This window comes from Eulemur rufifrons, chromosome 7 (assembly GCF_041146395.1).
Source record: "Eulemur rufifrons isolate Redbay chromosome 7, OSU_ERuf_1, whole genome shotgun sequence".
NCBI classification, from domain to species: domain Eukaryota; kingdom Metazoa; phylum Chordata; class Mammalia; order Primates; family Lemuridae; genus Eulemur; species Eulemur rufifrons.
The window spans coordinates 246,524,102-246,551,489 of NC_090989.1; the positions used below are offsets into that span (position 1 = coordinate 246,524,102).

General features: G+C 36.0%; 1 protein-coding gene across 2 annotated transcripts; it reads right to left on the reverse strand.

The window, feature by feature from the left end:
• Positions 1-2,321: 2,321 nt before the first annotated feature.
• On the reverse strand, positions 2,322-25,791 carry C9orf72 (C9orf72-SMCR8 complex subunit). Of its 2 annotated transcripts, XM_069474325.1 has the most exons (11): positions 25,639-25,791; positions 18,223-18,710; positions 17,047-17,106; positions 14,000-14,095; positions 13,231-13,295; positions 12,575-12,647; positions 10,578-10,694; positions 8,616-8,851; positions 5,899-5,956; positions 4,319-4,428; positions 2,322-4,221 (listed from the first exon to the last, which is right to left on the reverse strand). In XM_069474325.1, the coding sequence occupies exons 2-11, from the start codon at positions 18,664-18,666 to the stop codon at positions 4,035-4,037; spliced, it is 1,446 nt and encodes a 481-aa protein (XP_069330426.1). In that variant the 5' UTR covers positions 18,667-18,710; positions 25,639-25,791; the 3' UTR covers positions 2,322-4,034. The 2 variants fall into 2 exon arrangements, with proteins under 2 accessions (XP_069330426.1, XP_069330427.1); XM_069474326.1 differs by lacking the exons at positions 2,322-4,221; positions 4,319-4,428; positions 5,899-5,956; ... (1 more) ...; positions 10,578-10,694; positions 12,575-12,647 and having other exon boundaries at positions 13,034-13,295; positions 25,714-25,791.
• Between the last annotated feature and the right edge of the window lie 1,597 nt (positions 25,792-27,388).

Consider the following 27,388-nt stretch of genomic DNA (forward strand, 5'->3'; position numbering starts at 1 on the left):
TAAGTGGAGAAAATGGGGTGGGCAAGGGGAAGGGGTGAAACCATGGAGTGGTTTTGTTAGTGGGTGAAACCATGGAGACCAGAAGCTGTTGAATTAATCTGGATGAGAAATGATGAGGTCTTAACAGTGGCAGTGGAGACAGAGTAAAGTGGACAGATCTGAAAAGCGAGTGAGGGCTCTGGAGAGTTCCTCACAGGCATCCTCTCTCATTTCCTATAATGACTTTCACCTAAGGCAACACTCTCTCTCTATGTGCAATGAGGCAGTGGTGGGCTCAAGCTAGGAAAATAAATCTTGCTGCTGAGGTGGTATCACCTAGGACCACGGCCATAGAATTGCTGTGGTTTAAATAATCAGGTTTGGGAACTCTACCTTTAATTGCTTAACGATGACAACTATAATAATGATATTAGCCACGACACAATTTTATTGTGTACTTACTCTGTGCCAGTCACTCTTCCAAGCATTCTTAATCTTCAAGCAACCCTATGAGGTAGGTTCTGTTCTTAAAGAACAGATGAAGACACTGAGGCAGCACAGAGGTTAAATATCTCATCTAAGGTCCCAGCTAGGAAGTGGAAAAACAAGGGTTTGAGCCTTGGAAGTCTGATTCTAGGACCCATGCTCTAACATCTGCCTACAGAGATAAAAAGAAGTATGATCCTTCTCCATAAAATTTAGTATGAGCATTAAAACTGACTTTTTACCATTTGTTATGAACATTATGAACAATCTCAATGAAAATGTTTCCACACTACTCACGTCTCCAGAATTCTTAGCAGAAGTACATGAAGCAAAATGCTGGGTGTGAGTGTTTTTGCAGATTCGGGCTCCAAAGAACAGAAAAGAAGAAAAAACAAACAATGGTGTTTTTAAACAATGAATGCTGTTTTCCTTTAGCCATAAGGGAATTTTAAAACTTGACAAACCCATTCAGCTTTCAAAGCATTCCACATTCCCCACCCACAAGCAAATGCCAGAAGGTGCCAGTTTGAGCCAACTCTGAGCTCAGGAATGATTTTATAAATACTGGATCAGATTTCTTGAATGTCCACACTCCTCAGAAGGATAGTTACCATTGTCCTAATTGGTCTGACGAAAAGTGCTTAGCAATTTACCATGCAATTAATTTAAAAAGAACATTTCAGCAAGAGATGAGATAGTGAGGCACAAATGCAGAAACAGAAAATGATAGGGTATTAATACTTCAAAAAGATTGAAAATCACTGCCCAAGGTCTTTGAAATTTTAGAGCTGGGTTGTGCATAGGCTCAATTTTAATGAAGGATTTTCTGGGAAAAAAGTTTCTGATTATATAAAGAAAGAAATTTTCTCAATTTACAGGAAATGATTCTTTTTGGAGAGGACAAAAAATTAATGTTTAATATGCTCATTATATTCATTCAGCTGACATTTACAGGAAGCATGCTTTGTAAAACATCATGCTAAGCACTGAGATACAAAAATAAAAAAGACAAGAATCTTGTTCTCTAGCCTAGCTGGGGAGATAGACAAGCAAAAGAAAAGTGTAACAAAAGCAACAGAAGAACTATGTAGTAGGCAGCCCTGTGGCAAGTAAAGTTAGAGGGATGAACAGAACCGTGTGCTAGGATTTTGGACTTAATTCTGTAAGTGTTGGAGAGCCAGTAAGCAGAAGTGGTCACCAGGTTTAATTTTAGGAGGATCATGCTGTTATCCATGTGAAGAATGGGCTGTAGTGGGGAAACATCAAAGGCAGATTGAGTTCCACTCTTCATATTAAAAGAAATAATTCCACAATTCTCTGATACCTCCTTTTTTGCTCTCTAATCTATTTCCTCCTGTCCCCCAAACACATATAATTATCTAATCTTTTAAAAGCATTATTTAATTTCCAAGTTTTTGAGGTTTTCCCAGATATCTGTTTTTGATTTATAATTTAATTCCATTGTGGTTAGAGACCATACTTTGTCTGACTTAAATCCTTTAATCCTTCACTGCAACCTCAAACTCCTAGGCTCAAGAGATCCCCCTGCATCAGCCTCCTGAGGAACTGGGACTACAGGTGTGTACCATCATATTCAGTGAATTTTTAAAAAAATTTTTTTGTAGAGATGGTGTCTCTCTATGTTGTTTAGGTTGGTCTTGAACTCCTGGGCTGAAATGATCCTCCTGCCTTGGCTTCCCAAGATGCTAGGATTACAGGTGTGAGCCATCATGCCCAGCCAAAAAATTAATTTTAAAAAATAGTTTAGATCCAACATTATTATCAGCTGAATAGGAAGCTGATCAGTCTTCTAATATCATAGTAGTGCTTTTCCTGAACAAATAACTGGAAGAGACAAAATTTCAAAGATATTTTATTCAAAATTCTCCATCTAGGAGAGAAGATATATAACAATGTTTACACATGCTTTAATAACTTATTTCACTGTACAGCTTACATTCTATATAACAGTACAATAAACCAGCAAAAGAAAAGAGCACTTAAACAAGAATCTCTTGTGTACAAAGCATTGAGTATGGGACACTGCAAGGTGGTATCTATATATTTTTCATGACTGAGTTATAGTATATCAGTCATCTAGTCAGTGTTTGTCTAAAAATCAAGATGTCTACATCTTTCTGATTCACGATGTGAAAGCTATTATGACGTTTCAGAATAGAATGTGTCTTTTCATTAAATTTGGTGGGACAGGCAGAAGTGCTCTATCACTTTATCCCTTTTTTAAAAAATAAATATATTTTCCCTTTCATGTTACTTCCACAGTTTTAAATTAAAAATATCTGTGTTTGTGTGCACTACTATGCCAACATCGTTTTAGCAAAGAATTATGTTAATCAGTTATTTCATAGCCAGCAAAATGGTCCAAACACATTAAGGAAACAAATGAAACAGACCACTAAGTTCTGCCAAAGTAGCACCTAGAAAAATAGCACTTCAGTAAAGTTTCTCCTGCTACTCTCTTTATGTGATGCAGGCAACCTGGCAACAACTTCAAAAATATGGGCAGAGATATAACAGGGGAGAAGACAAGGAACTGTTCTATGTTCCTTAAAAAAGATCTTATTAGTTAGTATATTCTCTAATGCATTTTATAATCTCAGTTACAGTGATTGCCAAATCAGGTACATGGTAAGACTCTGCAAGAAGGACACGATGGAAATGACTGACCAGTGAAATCTAAACTTCTTCCAAGTAATTATATTTTCCAAGGGGAAAAAAAGGCACAAGAGGTGCACTTTTCAATTTGGCTCAAAAATAATGAAAATTAACTTAAAAAGTCGGCAACAACTACTAAAACATAAAATACAATTTCCTATATTTTCTTAGACAGAGCTCGACTATACCGGATATTGACAACAGCAGTAACAATAAAACAAACAAACAAAAGACATCCTGACTATGGTTCTCCATAATCAGGGACTGTACATAACTGCTTGGCATTTCTGCACAGACTGAATTCCAAGGACTAAGTCTACAAAGTAGGATCTAATAATTCATTTCAATTAAACATCTACTTGATTAATATTTTCTTTCTAAAGCTTAACCCTATGTTCAAGCTCATTTCCTTTCTGTAGAACTGAAATGATTTAAATGCTCTAATTTTCAGCTGATTGCAGAAGTATTACAGTAATCCCACATACCCAGGAACACCGAAAGATGGGAGGTCAACTAGTATTAAATCTGTGAAAGGTAACTCAGATTTCACTTCGATACATGTAAACTATGGATTGTAAATTTCAAAAGACAGTAGTTGTGGTCATTTATATCCTATTAGTATACCTTTAAAAGATAGCAAGAATATTTATTATAACTGTAAACATAAGTCTGTATCCCAAGAGAGTAAATTTAGGAAAAGAGATATCCAATGTGACGATGCACCTGACATCCCCTTACAGACTCTCGTGACAACTGTAGTGTAACTAACTTTAACTGCAATTGCTGACTAGGACTCTGGCGGCATGACCTGGGGATATGATGTTTCCCCAAACCACTGAGCTACTTTAGCAGCAATCATGATTGTGATGAAATATACTTGTCAAGTTACACGTTTAAAAAGTCATTAGAACATCTCGTTCTTGCACACTAGTGTAGAAAGGTCTTCCAAAGATAAAAGAGTGGAGGCCTGGTTTAATTTTCTCAGCTAGAGCCATTATTATGTTAAGATCGCCCTCTGCTGTTAAATCAAGGTCTATCTTCAGGTTCCGAAGAGATTTAAAGGGCTTTTTTCCCTTCTGCCTACAAATAATGAAAAAATTAAAAAAAAATAAATAAAATTATAATATAGAAAATATCCAAAGCAAAGGGTTTTCTTCCACACAGGAATTTTACTCACGTATCATCTTCTATGTATTTTATTAGTGTCAAGGCTTTTCTATGAAGGACAAGCAGGAACTGTGCAAGGAAAGTACTCCTGAGAGATAAACCAGGTTGCAACTGAAAGACCTGCATGAAGATGAACCAGGTTAATATATTGCTTGTTCCCATTCTACTTACACAGCACCTTCGGAGTTGAAGGGGCCTGGCAGACAATACATATCAGAGCATCTCCTCAACCATTTCCACTGATGGCCCCTAACAGACAGGAGTGTGGTAGATGCACTGGGTCTAGAAGCATCTGACAGTTTTTTGAAGTTTCTATTTTATCCTTAAAAACGCACTCAAATTTTACACTCTACCTCAGAATATATCCATGTTTATTTCATTATTAGAACTCATTATGTAACTTATTTCATACTGTGTTACTTAACTTTTTGTGAAATTTTGTGAAAATTTTCAAAATTCACAAAATTTTGTGAAATTTTGTGAAAATTTGTGAAAACAAATTTTCAAATAAAATTGAAGCTCCCAGAAGTTGAGACCTCAAATAAAATTGAAGCTCTGAGAAACTGTGATTTATTCCTGTATCTCTACTCTTGCTGGGGGCCAGGGGAGTAGAATGTGTGCCTGTGTAGGGGTGGAAAGCGGGGGGAATTTTATTTCAGCTTGAGAAGCGTGAAATTCCATGCTATGAATTATCCTTGAACTTTGCGATATGTCATGGACCACATAGACCTGGATCCAAAATTTCTAGTTAACATAAGGATTTCATTATCTCAAAACTACATCTGTGACACAGTTTCCTGGCCTGATCCCCAGAATGATATTATGACAAAGCTGGAATATTAAGAAATAAGTTCCATATAATCTATAATTTTTTTCAAATGTGTAATCAAGTAGATTTTTTTTAAAGAATAAAGCAATAAAAGTGCTATCATTTAAATAGAAGTATACTAAGTTCTAAAAATAGTTTTGGCTCAGTTAAGGCAAGTAAACAACTCCCCCTCCTTTTTTACTTTTTGAGACAGGTCTTGTTCTGTTTCCTGGGCTAGAGTGCAGTGTTGTCATCATAGCTCACTGCAACCTCCAACTCCTTGGCTCGAGCCATCCTCTGCCTCAGCCTTTTGAGTAGCTGGGACTATAGACGCATGCCACCACATCTGGCTAATTTTTAAATTTTTTATACAGACTGTATCTGACTATGTTGCCCAGGCTGTCTCAAACTCCCAGTCTCAAGCAATCCTCCCTCCTCGGCCTCCCAAAGTGCTAGTATTACAGGTGTGAGCCATCGTGCCTGGCCTCATACCCCACTCTTTTAAAGACAAAAAACCCCTTGAGTTATAGGTTAGTGCTTGAAATTAAAGTATTTGTTATCTGATGCGGAGAATGCTGCATCTTTTATTGTTAATATACAGGCTATTCTCCAGTAATAATTGAAAAGAAAAATCATCGAGACACTTTAGCAAGATCAGAGATAGTACAAAAATATACTACAAAAAGATGATGCTTTATACATATAGTACAGGAACTGTGGGATATATTAAAAAAGAAACATGTCATATCATCCACTCTAATAATCTCAAGTTCAATATTTACCTGATCCAGGAAGGCTTTTACTAGAGTGTCTCTGTGTAACACATCTTGAAAAATATTCCTATGAAGAAAACAAAAAAGTTCAAATGTTGAAATAGCTATATAAATTTCTTTCCATAATCCCTCACTCCAGCCAATAAATATTTTAAATTCTTATAAATGATATATTATATATAAATATATTTGTAACACAGACATACATATTTGGAGATACAAAATATATATTCATTTTAACTCAAGGATATAGTGGTATTTGTCATGTTAATATGTAATTATTTTCTCTAAAGAGTATAACCAATCCCCAGGAAGAATATGTATGTATAACATGTATCAACTTATTTTAGTACCCTTACCTTATAAAAAAATGTTGAGAGCCTTAGGCAACTAGTAAATATAACTACCAATTCTTGCCATCTCAAAAAAAAAAAAAACAGCAACAAATATACACACACTAGCACTATCACCAAAACCAAAATAAAAGAACAAATGTGAAGAAACATTTGAGTACGATGAGAGAACACAACTAGATGATTATCCACCAGTTTTGCACTGATAGCTCCAATATCTGCAAGTAACATGAACCAGATAACCAAGAAAGTATTACCTACCTTGGCAATGACCAGAGTGAGAAGTCAAGACATAATGCCGACTTGAGAAAATGTGTGTCTAACAGCACCTAGGATATGGTAGGTGCTAAAAGAAACAAAAAAGATTGTTTCCTTCCTGGGCCCCATCTCCCTTTTCTCTTTTCCATGTTCTCTAGGTTCTACTCAGGTCAGAGGGGTAACATAACATTTAACAAGGGAAGAGATTGTTAACCGAAAGTGGCAAGGAATCATCCTATAACTGGCAGGGGAGCAGAGAAAGAGGATGGGTGTGTGCAGAAACAAACAGGAAAGTACCTCAAGTTTCCAATCTCAGGAGATGGGTGTACCGAACTACAGAAGAAGGAAACTGAGAAGGGGGAAAAAATCAGCATTTCATGATTACTGGGTTAGCACTGATAGGACCCCTCCTTGGACGTTGGAAAGAGAACAAGTCCAGTGTTCTAATTATACGTGTTTCATTGAATGAATGTCTTGGTCATAAGTGAATTGGATGAAGCAAAATGTTAAAAAAGAATATTTCCAGTGACTTATTTTTAATGTACTGGCAGTGACTGAAATTATTTTAAAAAGTTAAAATTAACAGTACATAACATTAAAAAATACACTTAAAAGTAAAAATAAATCTATGATATGTAAAAGTTAACACATAATCTAGTGGTTGAAAGTATTATTTTTGGACAATTTTACGTTCAGAAAATTTGCTTAGAGCTGGAAAGAAAATTTAAAAATTCACAACATCATTTGGTCGTAAGCAAAACAAGAATAGCTGGCTAATCATAGTATGTCAAATCAGCAAAACAAACATAGCTGGATAAAAATAAGAAATGTTTAAAGCATATACATACACTTCCTCTAAAAAACAAAACAAAACAAAAATACTGAATGGTTGCAAACTCATTCTAAAGTTCACTAAATTACCCAGAAAGAGCTCCTAAGCAACTGATCAAAAGAGGGAAAAAAATACTAAACACTGTAGGAAAGAAAAAAATGTTGGAGAGCACAGATTAATTTTGAGAACTTTTACATGTGTGCCAAAATTACCAACAGGTGAAAACTTAGTGGTGTAGAATTCCAGTTTGACGAATTCATTTTCTAAACCAATTCCCCAAAGCTTTCGAAAAAACCAGTAAGAACATTGGAAAACTGAGAAAAAAAATGGGTCCTAATTAAGTTATCTTTCTACACCTAGAGACATAGGAGGCTGGGGATCCCTTGGACATGATGTTATTATTCTATGTTTTTGGTCAACACTTAGTGTGTGGTTATTGGTGCTCCATATGTCTGTTCCCTAAGCTCAAAATTTTTCCTTAGAACACACAACAGAGTTGCTTGCTCCAATATTACTGCTACCTTATACACTTAAACCTGGATTATTATAGTTAACATTTACTGAGTACATTCTATGTGCCAGGCATTATTGCAACCACTTTTAATTGATAAAAGAGAACCATAATAGTATACTATAATTATTTTCCTGATTTCAAAACATCATTTAAGTATTTTCTTAGGGTTTTATCAATATAGATTTATCACCTTCATTTTTTTTCTAATTGGGTCCATACTCAACATTTAATTACCACTATTTTTCCTTTTTAATTTACTGATCAGACTTTCTAGTAAAAAATGAAAAATAATTTAAAATACAAACTAAAAAAATGATCTATTAATATAGTTCAACAGTTTTGCTATATTTTATATTCATATGTCAAGAAAAAAAGAGTTAGAATTATTTCTTTGGTTTAGTTAATAAGCCTAATAACTGTTATACACTAGACTATAAGCAATGTAGGGGCTGAGGCTCTCTGGTTGGCCACTATTAACCACAGCACCTAGTAACAGTGCCTAGGAGCTCAATATATACTTATTAAATAAATATTTAAATATTTATTTTAAGGGCTAATCTTACTTATTTTGGAGGAAACACAATTACAGGAAATAAAATGAACATTTAAAAAAATGCTTGATTAAATGTATCTTCAAGCATAATTCTGCTAGTAATGTTTCCTTTCTTTTAAACACGAGTTTTTTGTTTTGACTCATAAAAGATACACATTGCTTGACAAAAGTTTCATATTGTTGGACAACAGCAGCAAAAGGCAGAGCACTACATACAAATCAGGTGTGAAGCTTTCATCTGTGTAGATGATCGTATCCTGGGTCATGTCCTCTTCCGAAGTGGCTCTCCAGAATGCTGTCAGCTCTGATCTCATGTATCTACGCTGATTATAAATATGTTCGTGACACGGTGGCATCTGCTTGACAGTATTGACATCCACATCTATGTGTGTGGTGGGATACGGAGCATACATGACTTGCCGGAAAGGTAGCACAAAGCTTCCAGTTGAATCCTGTCAAAGTGAAAGGAAACTTTACTGTCTTCTACGCCAAACAATATGAAGATTTATTTAATTAAAAAAAAGTGGCTTTGATTCAGCAAATCTATCTCTAAAAAGTTATCCTGAGAAATTATTCATGATTGCATACAAAATTTGAGTGACAGGACTGTTCACTATAGCACTGACTGGCTTTAATAGCAAAACTTCACAGACAACCTAAACATCCAGAAGGAGACGTGGTTAAATAAATAAAAATGGTTTTATTATTTCCCTTCTAAAACTGAAGTTGCTGAAGTTTGTGTCGAAATTGAAAGAGGCATACAATACATTATGAAAAAAGCAGATTAGAACAAGCAGAGTATAATCCAATTGGGGGGATTTAAAGAAAATACATACAGAAGAAAAAAAGACTAGAAAGATAAATGCCAAATATTAACAGTGGTTATTCACTGGATTGTGAAACTACAAGTGACTTTTTCTTTCTCGATTAGTCTACACTTTTTAAAAGTCTCAATGAAAATGTATTTTTATCAGTAAAAAATTTATTTCTTTGCAGATATAGTCAGCTGGGTAGCCAGTTACCACGTAACAAGTACCTACTGTATACGAGAGTGCCATGTCATATGAACAGAAGACAGAGGCTATTTCCATTTTTTCACTCTTGTAATATTGTGATAATCATCTTCATATGATGTCAAGGTATTTTCTGGAAGGCTATATAATTTGTATTTGCATGGAAAACTCTTAAATATTTTTTCACTAAATCATAGTTTCAAGTTTTTCTCTATGCCTCTGGTATAGGTCTCTTTCAGGGCTAAAATTGTATAAGTAAATGAGAGGGTGCTGAGGAAATAAAAGTATTAAGTACTTTATTATGCCTTTAACAGGAAGAAGTTCTAATTTTCAGATTTATAAAATTCAAATTAGAAATGCTTCCTCTAATTAGTTTCTACATTTAAATACTATTATTCTTAGCTCATAGCAGGCATATTATTGAACATGCAAAAGCTGAAAATTTTTATTTGCAACAATTTTTAATATTTTTTCTTTCATTTTGCTATGACTACGTCCTCAAGAAAGCATTCACTATGAGAGAATCACACAGCCATTTAAAAGCTTTTTCATGTTTTTGACTATAATTGAAATACCAACAATAGATTCAACAAAGTGAACTGTCTTTCCCTTTTTACCAAAAATAATTGCTAATTTACACTTATCTGTTTTGCTACTTGAGTAAATAAAAAAGTCTCAAAAATATAATTTTTTTGAATATATGTTATATATTAGAAATATATGAATACTTTATAAAACATATATGGGAATTGCTCAAATCCCATATACTTTTTGAAGATGCTTTGGATTTCTTTTTAATAAATGAATATGGTACATAAACACAAAATCGTAACACAAAAATTCAAATCTATTCAGTAAAAAAGAAATGTTCCCATTTTAGGTGTACAAGCTGATTCAAGCATGTATTTAAAAAAAAAAATCCTGAGGCTAGACACATAGCTACAGAGAACCACCTGAAAAACAAAAGATATTCCATGGTGTTTCACTGATAATACTAACTATAAATCCATAAAACATATATATACTCTATGCTCAGAGCTGTGTAAAAGAAGTCAGTTTCTGGGCATATGAGATACATTAAATGCTAATATTTAAAATATGTTTATAAAGAGTCTCAAAATAATTTTAAACAATTGGTTTCACTTGTGATAAATGGAAACTATACCTTTAGCAGGCCTTGTACAAAGAGCCCTGACTCATATTTAAATGATGATTCTGCTTCGCATAATCTGGAGCATTTTCTCTCTGCTGGAGTCAGAAAAAGGCATAAGGTTCTCACTATCTATAAAAGAAAAGATTTTAGCATTAAAATATGAAGACCACTGATTTGCTTATGAAAGAAATTTGAATAGGAATTTTGATTGTTATCATCATCAATAAAATATATCCTAAGAAATAAATATTCCTTAGTCACGTGGAATAACAGTCCATGGGATTTAACAGCAGTTGCTTAAAACAGGTATTCTGTGGTTAAGTAAGTTTAGGAAATGCTTGGTAAATTCACGTATGGCATGTCAAACCTTTAATGTTTGTATATGTATTGTGACTCTCCAGGTGAATGATACAATATGCAGACCTTCTCAAACTTATTTGACCATGGAACCTGTATTTCAGTGGGAAATAATGACCATATAATCACTGATTGTATCTCTACCCAGCAATAACTCTTTTTCAAACAAGCAAGTAATTTTGGACAAGAAAACTAAATGCATTTAAATTAGGCAGAATTACGGTTTCTGTCTAGTAGTTATACACGTGAAATTGATTATAAGAAATAACAGAGTGTCAAAATCCTTCAATAGAGTTAATTCTATCAGATTTGACTTAAAATAAGCAGGTCATTGGTTGGGGTTTAGAAATCTCTGATTCAAACACGACTTGAGCTACAACTCAATTAGGAAAACTAAAAAGCCACGTAACTATGTTCAAATTCAGACTGCATCCAGAGTTGTTATGTTAAAGCAGTGGTTTTCAATCTAGAGCAGTGCCAACTTTTTTCTCAAATTAAAAAGATGAAAGGGAAGCTGTTCTGCCTAAAGAGGCTGGAGGATGAGAAAATGTTTAAAAAACACAGCCCCAACCGTGGAGACTTTCTTCCTCCATAAAGTAGACTGAGAAGTCCCTCTGTGGAACCCTAAGGCTCTGGAGGTCCCACATGGAAATCAACCTTTTCGGGATAACAGAAATAATAACTAAGATCACTAGTCCCTAGATGCAACTAATCTTGCATAAACAATTATATGAGGAATATAATTTTTTTTTTTAGAGAGAGATGGGGTCTCCCTCTTGCTCAGGCTGGTCTCAAACTCCTGACCTCAAGCGATCCTCCTGCCTCCAGCCTCCCAGACCCAGAGTGTTAGGATTACAGGCGTGAGCCACTGCGCCTGGCCGAGGAATATAATTTTGATAAATTAAGGCTCATGTACGTACACAGGGTAGATTGCAGAAAAAAATAAATTATGCATATCTTTGTAAAGTAAAAATCATTCCTAACATATTTTGGATATAAAACTTTAAAAAAATTAGGTTTGCTTAAAGTGATAGATATATGTGCTTATCTCTAGACTCTTTCTAATTAATGGTCAGTGAAGAAAAGCGCAAGATCCATTAGTTTATTGCCTAATGCTTGGAAATTTAACTGTTCATTAATTCTTTATTAACTCATATAGCACTGAAGGAAGTGGTCACAAACATCACTGAATAAAGTACAACCTCCATTGACTACTTAATTGCCACAGCTTCCTAAAACGAATAGGTTTAGGGAGAAAACCAAGACAATGAAATGAAGATGAATGATCAAATAACATGCCTTTGGAACTGGTACCAAAAGTACATGGCTCTTCATATTTATTAAAGATAACATTAGGAAACAGAAGACAAATATCTTTAAAAATATCTGGTTTTAAAATATTCTCAAAATCATTTATACCCAACTGAGACTGCTATTTACCAGTTATCAAAATAAACTGATAAACGACTCCTATGCAAACAGTTTATTCGAAACTCATTTTTCCCACAGGATATCACGGCAATTTGGTGAGATTATATTGCCTCCTTATACTATTAGATATTTTAATTGCAACCTAACATCTAAATGATAAACCATGATATGGTAGCAGTATTAAAAAGTAAGATCATCTGCTAGATTGTAAAATAGATTACCTTATTTACTTTCTCTGCACTGCTACCTACGACAACAGAACAGCCACAGGTTTGCAAGTGTGAGCTGATGGCACTGTAAGTTAAAGAAAACAGATTAAAAACATTGGCTGTAAAATAATTTCACAAACTAAAAACAAAAAAAAAGTTGAATGAGCTTCAAACAACTCAGACTACCTTTACATGATAAATAGCAAAGCTGTAAGTATAATGCCATCTTTTATTTGTCTTGGACTTTACATTTTTCAGGGGCCTTTCACAGAAATTCTCTCCTTTAAGCCTTATAACAATCCAGTTATTCAGTAAAATCTCACCATTTTATAGCTGAAGAAATTGATGTGTAGAGAGGTTAAGTGATTTATTTAAAGTCAAACGGGATTAAAAATGATGGATGAATGGCTGACACTGAACAGATTCAAGGCTAAAGTGCTTCTGATTCAAGCCATTAAGGCTTTTAGGTTAAACATCAAATATATCACAGAAATATAATGAGTGAAAAAAATAACACAAATTAAAGCAACAGTTCAAGGATGCAATGTTGTTCCTGGAATAATCTGAGCAGGGAGATATTTCTATTTTCTTCCTTCCAAATCTTGTCATAGGTGAACATAAGATTTGTATCTGCTTCGCCCAGCTTTTAAGAAAAGACAAATTCTTACTTGAGAAGAAAGCCTTCATGACAACTGTCACCAATATCATCATCATTGAGTACTGTATCAGCTATCTAAAATATACCAAAAAAAAGTTAGTCTGGCTATAACATAATGCTAAAATAATGCTTTTAATATACAAGTTTTCTGAAACCTAAATTCAATATAAATATTGCCTCATTTTTGAAAATTAAGACTCCTCATAAAACAATCTCTGTGCACTACAATAAACTTTCAGAACAAATGTGAAAGCCAGTCAGGCAGGTTCAACAACAATTTTTACAAGGACAACTTCCTCTCCTGAGTGTCAGAATGAGATCAATCTTAATGACAAGATATCTCTATACACACATAGTGTGTGATTCAAAATGTCCTCAACAAATGATTAAGGAAACCAAATTAGGGAATATAAGTAAACTTCCATTAACAGCCACGATTTGCACATTGCTTTGTTCCAATAAGTACTGCATTAAATACTAATTGCTTCTATAAGGGCTGGGATTCTCTCATTTCTAGGAATTATAACAGTGGTGAAATAAATGAAATAAATTTAATTTTGTCATAATTATCATTGATCAAAAAAAGCCTCAGTTTTGCCATAAAATCCAGGATTTTTGTGTGCTTGTTTGTTAAAGTGGCTAATACAACCTATGAATAGAATGTATGACAAAATGATTACTACTAAAATTAGAATATTACCAATATACATAATAGTAATACAACTCAAGGGAATTGATAAAGAATATAATTGCTCCCATTTAATAATATAAAAACTTACATCTATTTCTTCAGGAACACTGTGTGATTTCATAGATGAAAGCAGTTCCATGACAGGAATCACTTCCCCAGTAAGCATTGGAATAATACTCTGACCCTGTACAATAAAGTAAAATGAAGCAAATCACATCATATGGGATAAACTGGACAATAAGAAATTTAAAATGAAAGCAAGAATAACACTCTTTGATGGAAATACTTGGTAACTTGTTTAAACACAACCCCAAACAAGTCTATTACTCCAAAATATTTCTAAAGAATTTACATGCTATCTAAAGGTTATTTTCATTCTTCCAAGAATAATTTTCTTTAGTGAGCACGGAATCAATGGTTTATCATTTACTGCTACCTGCAATAATTAATTCACCGGGTCACATTCAGAAAGTATTTCCTTTGAAATTTATTTCAGATATAAAAAGTCTTATAAAAGGTCATCAATATATTTCATATTTAAAAATGAGGAGAGCAAAGCATAAAGACTTTGAAATCCTTACCAAATAACTCAATAGAAAGCTTGAATCAATACCCAACCTCCACACTCATAATAAGGTATAACCAACCCAAATGCAAATCAAAATTATGTTTTCAGAATCAAAACAGAAAAGTTTCCTTTAGTTCTTTCAAGATAGTATTACTACTTATTACATCTCAAAAATGTAATTTTGAAATCTGTAATTTCTATTAATAGACTCAAACTGAAAACTAAATACAAAACACCATAAACGTAAAGTATCTCAAATATGGGTGAACCATCATTTATTCATTATTACCACCAACCTACTGCTTTTCTGACCAACCTGAATATGTAAACTTTTTGAGATATAGATGAAACTGTCAAATGTCTATCAACTTTTAGTTACACACATTTTAAAAATCATATATTATTTAAAATGAATAATAATTTTTTCCTCACTCACATTTCATGAAATGATTTTATTCAAACTCTTCACAATCATCTCTTTAGTTAGGACCTCTGTCAGACCAAGAGCCATTTTTTGAGTTTTTCAGAGCCCCTTATTATGTAAGCTGCTTGAGAATTTAAATCTGATGTTACCTCTGGAAATTTTATCCTAAGCCATAAGCTCATTTGCATAATATAGAAAGTTTTATTTTAAAAAATCCATCCTGCAGTAACCTCTCTTACTAACCACTTATTGGTTTTGCTTTTTAAAGTAATCATTAAAATGCTTGTTTACAATTACAATTAACACATATAAGCCAAAAAGAATAATGACTGAAACTGTGTTAAATTTCCTTCCTTGTGAAGTGATTTTATCAGATAATAGCTGTAGGATCCAAAATCAGCACTGACTGAAGTTATTTCAGACTAATGTGTCTTCCCCAAGAAGTATTTATTGTTCAAAATAAAGTCTTTGAAAGCACATAGTGTGGTACTTGCAAGGACTCAATTATAAGGCAACTCCTCCTTTTCAGAGAGAATAATTTTGGGAAAATATCCCCCCTTAGGTTAGGCACATGTAGTTTTTCATACACAGTATCTCAGACATTTATCATCATTGTAAGTGACTGGATATTCTCACTGAAACTCAACAACAAAAACAAAAAAAATCCTACAAGGCTGAATACAGAAGAGGCTCTGAAGGAAAATCCCCAAGGTTTCTTTTCCTCCTTGTACTTCTCTAACTGGAACTTCTCAACAGTATAATGTTTCCCCTTTAAAAACTTCCATTTGTCTCAAATATACTTTGCTTCTGACATAGAATAGTACGATAACATTTTCAAGCAGAGCCCTTAAAAGAGAGACATAAATTCATTAACAGCAGTCAACTTAGTAAGCACAGGTTTCTGGTTTGAAAAAATAAAATCTCAGTAAAAGCAGAATTTATTTGGCCCTAAATTTCCTTACCTTGAGATAACTCTACTTAATTAGTACATAACAAGCAGGTTAGAGATTGGTCAAAGTCACTCCATTTCTGGGGACCCTAATTATTGACCAGTACCTAAAGGCTGGGCTTCTCTGGGTAAAGGGAAACCTGTTCCTTTAAGTCTCAGTAATTCTGAGAATTACTTCTTCTGGACTGAAAAGCTATTTATAAAAGTACAAAGATAACAATTTGGCAAAGGAGATCACCTTATAGGGTTTTGTATTTTCCTTATGTCCCTATATTTTCACAAGTTTTTAGAAAAATTATTTTTTACAGTATCATCTATCTTGGTCATGCAATGGAGAACCAGAGAAACTGCAACCTGGCCATGTTTAGAAGAGTGGAGTTTTACCAGGAGGAGCAATGGAGGTAGCATGCCAGGGGCAATGGGAGTAAAAGTGAAGCATCTTTTCTCCTCTGGAGATTCCCCTTCAGGGCAAACCATGTCAGCAACTACACTGAAATGGTTTGCATTTAATTTCTACAAGGGAAGCCATACCCTTGCAATCATGCTTCTCCAACTCTGATGTCTGTTCCCAGCAGCATTCAAAGCCAGGGATAAACATGGCACATTTTCCTAACAAGGTGGTATTACCAGAAGCCTGACTAGTAAGAGGGTAAGGGATATCACTGGCAAATTTCAATATTTAAACAAATAGCTATTCTACAAAATAAAATGTAAATTGCGAGAGTTTTAAATATACAACATAAGATTTTAAAGAAATACTGTGTTTAGAGCTAGGCCTGCACCCCCAGACAGACAACTTAGGGGTACACGCACTCTCCTCCTATTATGGCTATTTCTGTGGAAATGTTTGAAAAGCAATACCTTAAAGAAAATCTCATAGAAAAGTTTTTATTTTCACTATGAACAAGTTATACAAAACTTATTCTGTGCAAACAGGAAAAAAAAGGAGTGGAATATTAATTTGTAGATGCAATTACTGTTTTCCTTTGTTTACTTATTTAACTCTTCAGGTATAAGATATGGAAATTTTCAACCAGTTTATTCTATACACCTCCATAAAGGCTATGTTTATTTTCAGGCTCTCTTTGTCAAACTAACATGTCTTCAAGGCCTTAACAAAAATAGCATCATCCTTACACAGACATATAAGCCACGGGAATAATGATATTTGACGGTATGCAATCTGCGCTTTACCTGATCTTCCATTCTCTCTGTGCCTTCTAAGATAATCTTCTGGACATTTTCTTGCCTTTCCTGAGCAAGAGAAAATTTATTTTAAAAAAACTCCACAACATTTTGATACTTGCTTATTTTTCAATGTAGACTTGTTCTTGTGTAATTTAGTTCATAGTTAAAATACTTTCTATCTTAGGGGGGGAAAAAGCAGGGAGGCAGGAAATTAAATCAACAAATCCATGCTCTCGTGGACAATACAAAATAAAATCAAAACACAGTTTATTCTGCAGTGAAGAAACAGGTAATTTAGCAGAAAATAGTCAATGTAACATCAGCAAGCTTTCAAAAAGGAAAATAATGACTTGCACTTTTCAAATTAAACAAGATCAAGATGAATCTGGGGAACATAGAGCCTCCTGATTTTAAATGATTTTCATAAACGTAAGAAATAAGGAGGCAAGCCTGCAAACATAGTAAAAAATTACTCTTTTAAAAGATACTATTTTCCTTACTATTGGGTTAAAGCTTTATAAAATTGAAAATGCTTTAAAATGGACTTCCAGGTTAGTATCAAACTGGAAAATAAGAAGCAGAATTCAATTTGCTTTACAGATATGCCAAAACTATACTGAAACATAAATACACTATATATTAAACTATAGGATTTAGAAGAAAACAATAATTTCCTCTAGCTTAATCTGCAAAATTAAAAGGAATATCTCCTGGAAAACATTCAGTCCAACCTCCTCGTTTTACAAATTTGAGAATTTGGCAAAGAAGTTAAAGGGATCAAAAGCTACATGGCTGACAGCTTATGAAACAATCGTTTGAACTGTTATATTTAACACATAGTAGTAAGTGAAAGACAGGGTCATGCAATGAAAGGGGAAAAAAAAAAAAGGTTTTAGAGTCAAAGGCTTCCAAGACAAATTCAGGCTCTAAAAGTTTCTTAATTCCTCTAAGCTTTAGCTTTTTATCTATAATGTGGAGCTACCATCTCTTACCTTCCACAGTTATTATGAAGAGCATAGCCATCAGACCAGATCTATCTGCATCTAATAGGGTAGATGCAAAATAAATAACACCTATTGTTTGATGTTAATTGCATATAATTTCTAAAAATTAGATATAATGTATCAGAAAAAAACTTTCAATGGCTAGGTTAGCCTGATTAATAAGCTCAAAACCACTCACCTTATGCATCCATATCCTTCCTTTCCGGATAATGTGTGTTAATCTATCAACACACACTCTGTGAAGTGGGAGGTAGAAACTAAGTTCCGTCTGTGGAAGTATAATTGATAGTCCATATGTGCTCCGATCCCCATTCCAGTTTCCATCGAAGATTAATGAAACAATAATCACTCCTTTTTCAGACAAAACAAAAAACTTTACATCTATAGCACCACTCTCTGCATTTCGAAGGATTTCTCCATTTAGAGTGTGGTTGGCAAGAAAAGTTATTTCTCCATCGCTGAGAAGTACCTGCTCTGTCTTTGGAGCCCAAATGTGCCTTACTCTAGGCCCAAGAATATTGTCCCAGTATGCGAAGGTAGCTGCTAATAAAGGGGATTCGCCACTTAAAGCAATCTCTGTTTTGGCAACAGCTGGAGATGGCGGCGGGCAGAGGGTCGACATCACGGCATCCCAACTGTCACATTATCCGAATGCTCCTGAGATATCTAAACAATGACACATAAAATCAGTGATTAGGTGTAGCAATTTTAGAGATATCCATCAAAACCCCAAATGATTTAGACATATATGATTTTTCCTCTTAAGTCAAACACTTAGAAGATTGTTGTCTCCTACCAGGACAGAGATATTCAATTAGTATGGTAGGTGCACATTAAATGTTTGTTGATATGATGATAATTTTATGAGACACAGTAACTTGTCATTTATATTTACAGCATATAAGTGCTGAAATCCAAAATAACCCAGGCAAGTGCCCATAGTCTCAGCTACTAGGCAGGCTGAGGCAGGAGGATCAGAGTCCAGGAGTTTGAGGTTGCTGTGAGCTATGAGGATGCCACTGCACTCTAGCCTGGGTGACAAAGCAAGACCCTGTCTCAGAAAAACAAAAAGAGAAGTCCAAAATAATAATGAACTAAAAAAAGGGCCTCTTTGCATTTACATGAAATATTAAATACTAAAGCTCATAGAATAGACCCTCACTATTCCCAAATATCCAGTCTTTGTGTAATTCTAGTATGACTGGATATTTGGTCCCTAATCCATAGCATCCAAAGAGGAGCAAAACAGAAGGGGCAGGCTCAGCTGGAGACCATGACACTTGCTGTGGTTTGAACTGTATCCCCCCAAAAGATATGTTCAAATCCTAACCCCTGGTATATGTGAATGTGACCTTATTTGGAAATAGGTGTGATGAAGTTAAGATGGGGTCACACTGGATTACAGTGGGTCCCAATCCAAGACTGGTGTGTTTAGAAGCAGAGAGACTTGGAGACACACGGACACAAATGGAAGACAGCTATGTGAAGATGAAAGGCAGAAATTAGAATGATGCAACTACAAGTCAAGGAATGCCAAAGATTGCTGGTAACCACCAGAAAGAAGAGACAAGGAAAGAGTCTTCACAAGAGCTTTCAGAGAATCATTTCCCTACAGACACCTTGATTTCAGACTTCTAGCTTCTATACTGTAAGAGAATAAATTACTGTTATTTCAGGCCACCCAATTTGTGGTGCTTTGTTACAGTAACCCTAGAAAAATAATATAATACCTGATAAAAGAATTAGTTTAAAGTTGTTAAAACATAAAAAAAAAAGTACATAAGATTACAAAAACACAAATCTGGAGCCATAACAACAAATGAGCAAACAGTCCTGTTACCCTCAATGAACTCAATCTCTGGGTATCAGGATACTAAAGCCCAATATTAGTTTTAAAGTGACACTGAAATATCAAGACAAAGATAAATACATTTAATACATTGGTCAAGTAAGCAGTATAGCACTCTATCATTGAGAAAAAAGTTCTATACTAAATGGCTAAAATAAAAAAGCTTCACTTATTTAGAATATATAGAGAACAAAAGGGCTGAACAGGCCCTGTTCAAGCTTCAAGTCTTCCTTTCTTTCTTTCTTTTCTTTTCTTTTCTTTTCTTCCTTCTTTCTCCTTTCACCCTCTCTCATTCCCTCCCCTCTCTCTCCTTCTTTCCTAGACAGAGTCTTGCTATGTTGCCTAGGCTGGAGTACAGTAACATGATCATAGCTCACTACAACCTTGAACTCCTGGGCTCAGGCGATGGTCCTGCCTCAGCCTCCTGAGTAGCTGGGACTACAGGTACGGGCCAGCTCACCAGGCAAATCTTGTTTTAAAAAATAGGGGTCTCACTATGTTGTCCAGGCTGGTCTCAAAACTCCTGGGCTCAAGAAGTCCTCCTGCCTCAGCCTCTTAAGTAGCCAAAGCACTTCAATCTACTGAGAAAACAGACACAGAGAAAAGCAAACAAGCTTGCAGCCAAGCAGCCAAGCTAGAACCCAGAGCTCTTGGTCCCTTTGCATCTTAATCCACACAAATATATCACTCTAAGAGGGTACAGTCTATGTGATATTAGTGTAAAACTAATATCACAGTCTTGCATATACAGTCATGCACCACATAACAACATCTTGGTCAACAGCGGACCACATATACAATAATGGTCCCACAAGATTATAGTGGAGCTGAAAAATTCCTGCTGCCCAGTAATGTCATATAAGCCATCATAACATCATAGCCCAATGTATTACTTCAGTGATTGTGGTGATGCTGGTGTAAAAAAAACTATACACCACTAATTGTATAAATGTACATCACATACAATTATGTATAGAACATTATACTTGATAATGATAACAATTGTTACTGCTTTATGTGTTTACTATACTATACTTTTTATTGTTATTTTAGAGTATACTACTTCTACTTATACAAGAAAAAGTTAATTGTAAAAGAACATCAGGCAGCTCCTTCCAGAGGTATTCCAGAAGAAGGCATTACTATCGTAGGAGATGACAGCTCCATGTGTATTACTGTCCTTGAAGACCTTCCAGTGGGACAAGATGTGGACATATAAGAAAGTGATATTGATGATCCTGACCCTGTGTAGGCCTAGGCTAATGTGTGTGTTTGTATCTTAGTTTTTTTAAAAAAAAGTTTAAAAAGTAAAAAAAAAAAAAAAAAAAAAAAACTTTTAAAAAATAGAAAAAAGCTTACAGAATAAGGATATAAAGAAATTATTTTTGTAAAGTTGTACAACATGTTTATGTTTTAAGCTAAGCATTATTACAAGAGTCAAAAGTTAGAAAAATTAAAGTTTTAAACTACAAATTATAGTAAGCTAAAATTTGTTATTGAAGGAAGAAACATCACTTTTAGAATTTTAATGTGTCCTAAGTGTATAGTGTTGATAAAGTCTATAGTAGCAGAATATCGTAGGCCTTCATATTTACTCACCCACTGACTCACCCAGAGCAACTTCCAGTCCTGCAAGCTCCATTCATGGTAAGTGCCCTATACAGGTGTACCATTTTAAATCTTTTATACTGTATTTTTACTGTACCTTTTCTATGTTTAGATATGCCTAGATATACAAATGCTTGCCAGTGTGTTACAACTGTCTATAGCTGTGGTCCCCAACCCCCAGGCAGAGGACCGATACCAGTCCATGGTCTGTTAGGAACCGGGCCACACAGCACGAGCTGAGCCATGGGTGAGTGAACGAAGCTTCATCTGTATTTACAGCTGCTCCCCATCATTCACATCACTCACTCTGCCTCTTGTAAGATCAGCAGTGGCATTAGATTCTGCATTATGATGAGTTGTATAGTTATTTCATTATATATCACAATGTAATAATAACAGAAATAAAGTGCACAATACATGCAATGTGCTTGAATCATCCCGAAACCATTCCTCCTTCCACTTCCTGGTCCATGGAAAAATTGTCTTCCATGAAACTGGTCTCTGGTGCCAAAAAGGCTGGGGTTCACTGGCCTACAATATTCAGTACAGTAACATGTTATACTGGTTTGTAGCCTGGGAGCAACAGACTATACCATCTAGCCTAGGTGTGCAGTAGGCTATAGTATCTAGGTTTGTGTCAGTACACTCTATGATGATCGCACAACGACAAAATCACCTGATGCACTTCTCAGAACGTATCTCTGTCATTAAATGACACATGGCTGTACTATAATTGAAGATTTGCATCGGAAAACTGAAAGTGGAAAACAATTATGACAATTTCATTTAAGCAATTCTAAAACTGTGAAATCCATTAATCATAGTAGTAATGGAGAACAGCTAAGAGGCAAACTATCTTTGCCTACATGATTGCCTTGGGAACTAACATTCTATTTATAACTAAATTTCTGTCAAAGTAAACTATTTTACTTAAAGAATTTTATCTACATCTTCTCAAGAGATTTTAAAGTCTGATGAAAACCAGTGATTTCTATTTTTAGAGCATTAGATGAGTACTTTTATCATATCATGAATAGGCATACAGAGCTTGGCAAAACAGTTAACCGTAAGTATGTGCAGAAATGATTTAACACAAAGATAGTTTTTACATGTGTTATTTTTAATTTCAGGAATTCACTTACATAAAACTTTTAATATATCAATTTAATAGTCTCAAGAGACGACACTGGATATAAGCTTTACAGCTTATTTAAAATATCCACTGTTTTGGATACAATTTAAACAGTATGCAATGACGGAATACAGGCATGTAATTTGAACTGAAACTGTAATGACACTATTGCAAACATTAACAGCAGCAAACTGGAAGCCAAAGCATTAAATTAAGCAAACACACAGCCATAAAATTATATTGCACGTATGTTTCTCTTTCATTCTTTCTTTTTGGATAAAAAGGTAAATAATCATAAAGGCAATATTATCACTGAAATATTCATCATTATATTGAAAAGTAATTTCTAAAATAGAATTGAGCCCTAGAGCAAAATCTGATTGAACTGTGGGAAAACTTTTTACCTGACTATGAAAATTAAACTCTTACAGATCACTAATTATATTCAGTCTCACTCCTAATATAATTAGAAAGAAAATGAAAGACAAGGATCATGTTGGATTGCTTAGCTTTAAATCCTGCCAAAACAAATAGCCTAACAAATGAAATGTCATATAGAAGTATAACTAGTAGAGCTATAAAACGATTTTACTAACACTTGAAGTTGTCATCTTTCCTCAAGAAAATCCACATATGCAAATGTGGCTGAAAAAAAATCAGTTCAAAACCAATAGTCTTTTATCTACATATCTTAAGTACATGTAGTATTGGCTACTCCAGAAAGTTATCAAACATTAATGACGGAGTCTTTTGAGGGAAGCCAGGATCCAAATTGGGTGGGATGGTGGCTTGCCCCTCCTGTAAACAAACCACAAGGTTCATGAGAGTTTACGCAATATACTTTCTGAAAATAATCCAACATATGCAGACACATGATTATAGTAATTGGTATGTGTTAAAACTTTCAGCAGAGTGCTAAGCTTGAGGTTTTGATTTTTCCTTAAACCTTTGCTAAAAATCAGCCATCTCTTCCCTGATTGATATTTAGAAAGTTGTTTGGTCCACTGCTACTTTAAATCAGAATTCTACCATCATAAGGCCCTCACTTCTTGTAACCATGCTTTCTGTTGATTTTCTACCAGCCCTAAGAGAGGTGGGATCCTAAACCAGTCCATCTAAAAAGGGAGCTGCCCAGGACCACTTTAAGAACAGTGAACTGCTTGTAACATCTGAAAGTTTGCAACACTTTCTAAATTTTCAACATCAGGCAAGACTGAGATGAAATTCATGATGTCATCATCTGGCCATCTCTTACAGATCCAAGTTTCTCAGATAATAGGCAGGCTAACCTACCACTCCAATGAACTACTTAATTAGCACAGGGCATAAAGGCAGGCTTGAAAGAGGTCTTCGTTGGTTTTTTTACTTCTTTCAAAGCAAATTTTGGACTGTGAACCTAGCCTAATATAGAAACTATTCTATCAACTTCATAAGTTGTATGCAATTGTTTCCTGGAGCAGACAAATGCTGGCTTAGTGCACACAATCTGCAATGTGGTCAGTAACGTCTCTCATTTTTTGTTTCAGATGTATAAAATGCCCAGTCATCATGAGGCAGTTTCCAACTGATTCAGGGTTTTCCTAAAGCGGCAGGGTTGGGCACAAGCGGTGGTAACAGTGCCTGTGTCAAATAACACCATCATATTTCAAGTATTCTAACTCCATATTATCAAAATCCCATATATTATAGTCTTGCTTCTGTAGTTTTCAGATTATGTTGTTTCCCAAAGTCTGAGAAAGCTCATATCTAACAATATTTTCCAATCCTTTTTTTTTTTGCACCTTTTGTACAAAGTAGAAGTAATGCCAGACAGATTGTGCACCCTTGTTTCACAGAACTGGTGATGGATTGGAACAGTTTGAATAGGAATTTATCCACCTGCCACAACCAGACTGCTACTCTACTAGAGCCTAACAATCTCTATTACGTGTGAAAGGGCCATCCCTCCTGGGCAAGTGCATCATCTCCCTCCTCTTCCTGAATACAAAGCACGGTGGAGTTCACAGTGGCCAGACAGATCCAGTGTGGGTACAGACCTGTAATCAGTGCACTTCTTTCTACTACTGATTACCATCAGTCAAGCGATGCCCAAGTCACAATGGTCACTTCCCTTAAGTAAGTCTGTGTAATCTCCGAGCAGTGAAGCAACCAAGTCATGTCCCACAGAAAGGGAGTACACCCTGTCTAACACTGCTGCCCACGTTTACAACACATGAACTCTCCTTACAAACTTCTGCAATTTGCAGGCGTGTGGTCTGTCCACACCGCCGTAGCACGCCCATTATCTCCTGGCGGGCAGGGACCGTCTCGGTTCCTAGCGAACCCTGACTTAGTCCGGAGGAGCCGCGCGCCACCCGCCCTCTGGCCTTCCCCCGGGAAAGGCCTCTCGGTGCCGCGGGCTCCTTTTCTCTCCAGCCCTCAGCAGCTGCGCTCCCGGCGGCCCCGCGCTGGGTATCCAGGAAGGGGTCGGCTCGGGCACTGCGAGCACGAAAGTGGGGAAGAGGCCGCATCCCCATCTCGTCTCTGCGCCGCCGCTGCCGGGAAGCCTGGGGCCCGGATGCAGGCAACTCCACCAGTCGCCAGGCTGGGAAGCCCCATGCCCGGTGTGCGCCAGGAAAGAGGGAGGAAAGGAAAAGACGAGTCCAGCCCTGGGGAGAGCCCCCGCTGCCACCCCTGCTCGTTCCGACAGCCAGACCCCAAACAGCCACCCGCCAGCACGCCAGTCCCACACTCACCACTCGCCACCGCCTGCGCCTCCGCCTCCGTCGCCGCCGCGGGCGCAGGCACCGCAACCGCAGCCCCGCCCAGGCCCCGCCTCTGACCACGCCCCTGGGCCCGGTTTCCCGCACGCGTCGCAGGAGCTGCTGAACGTGCCTCGCGCTGCGTTTGCTTTCCACTTTGTATTCTTCTGCTTAATCTTTATCAGATATTTGCTTGTTCACTCTCAGCGAATACTGTGAGAGCAAGTGGAGGCGAGAAAGGATGGGAAAAACAAAAACACACACCTCCTAAACGCACACCTCCTGCTCTAGACCCCGCCCCAGAGACAAGGAACCGGACAGCAAGCATGGCTGACGCGCCCAGCGCCATCTTTTACGTGGGCGGAACATGTCGGTGCTTGACCCGCCTTCGTTTCCTAGTGAGACACCGTAGATTACACTTTAGCGTTTTCAATTTGCCATGACGTTGTCGCGCCAGGCCGGTGGAAGTGGGCGGGGCAGACTTGCTCTCTCCTTTTGCTCAGGACGTTGGCATAAGTTGTCAATCTGGACAGACCTTAAGGATACCAGTGAGGCCCCGGTGGAAAGCAAAGCAGATCTGGTGGTTATGAATGGTTTTGTGCTTGGGAGGTAGTAGGCGCTCAACAAATATTTTATGAATGAATGGGATTTTTTTTAACCTTAAGACACTGTTAAGTACACATACCACTCTACCCCAATCCTCGTTAGGTAATTTACAGTCCTCCTTCTCCACCCAGGACATCCACATTTTGTCTTCTTTACATGTAAGCATTTCTCAGCATGATTTTTCACACTTGTAAACGTCATTTTTGCTAATTGCAAAATATGGGTGAGTTTTTTTAACCTTTGAAAAATATACTTCACCATTTTGTTTGATGTGTAAAAGGAAATCAGATTTTTTAAACCTTGAGCCTTTTGGCCCGCAAATGTGTATATTCCAGTGACTCATTACAAATGAGGGGCACTTAACATTTTCATCATTAAAAATCATGCAGCACGTTTTTATCACGTTTTTATCATTCGCAGAGGAAGAAAGGGAGGAATAAATACCTAAAATTACTCTCATAATTATGTTACCAAACCCACAAAGGGGTTCCGCCTAAGTTCTGTCATTAACCTTACAAAGAACCAATTATTGGGACAACAAGGATTGCCAAGGAAGAAAGGAATTTTAATGTGAAAGACATCTGTTGGCAGAATGGGAGAAATAATCTCACATCCGTCTTGCTGATAGACTAAAGTCAAAGGCTTTTATAGTGGGTTGTGGAATGCAGGTCAGGTTGTGTAGAGTTTGAAGTCATAGGTTCTTCAGGTGGTCTGATTCAAGAATCAGCTGTTGGTCATGGCTGATGAGACCTGTGGAGAGGCTAATTAAGTTTGGTTGTTAGGCTTGAATGGTAAGGGGGTCATTTTGCAAGGCCAATTACAACAAGTCTGTATCCTCCACAGAAATAGACTCCTTATCCACTATTCTATGCTTCTCACACCAACTAGTTAACATTTATCAAGTTCCTACTTTGTGTTTGCTACTATGCTCTTCAGAAATTGCACCTCATTTATATGTGGAATCTAAAAAATAATCGAATACATAGAAACAATTGAACAGTGATTGGGGCACTGGGGGGAAATAGAAAATTGTAGGTTGAAGGGTACAAAGTTACAGTTATGTCAGATGAATAAATCCAGAAATTTAATGTACAACGTGAGGACAATAGTTATCAATATTATATTACACAATACAATATTGTTAACTTGCTAAGAGAATAGAATTCAGGTAATCTTACACACCCCAAAGGTAATTGTGAAATGATGGATGTGTTAATTTGCTTGACTGTAGTAATCACTATTTATATGTGTACTAAAACATCACGTCGCACAATTTAAATATATAAATAAAGAATATGCTTAATCCTCCAGACATGTCTAAGATACAGATTTTGTCATCCCTGTTTTACAGAGGAGATAACTGGGGTTCAGAGAGATTGAATTATTTACCTAAGGCCACTTATCTAAC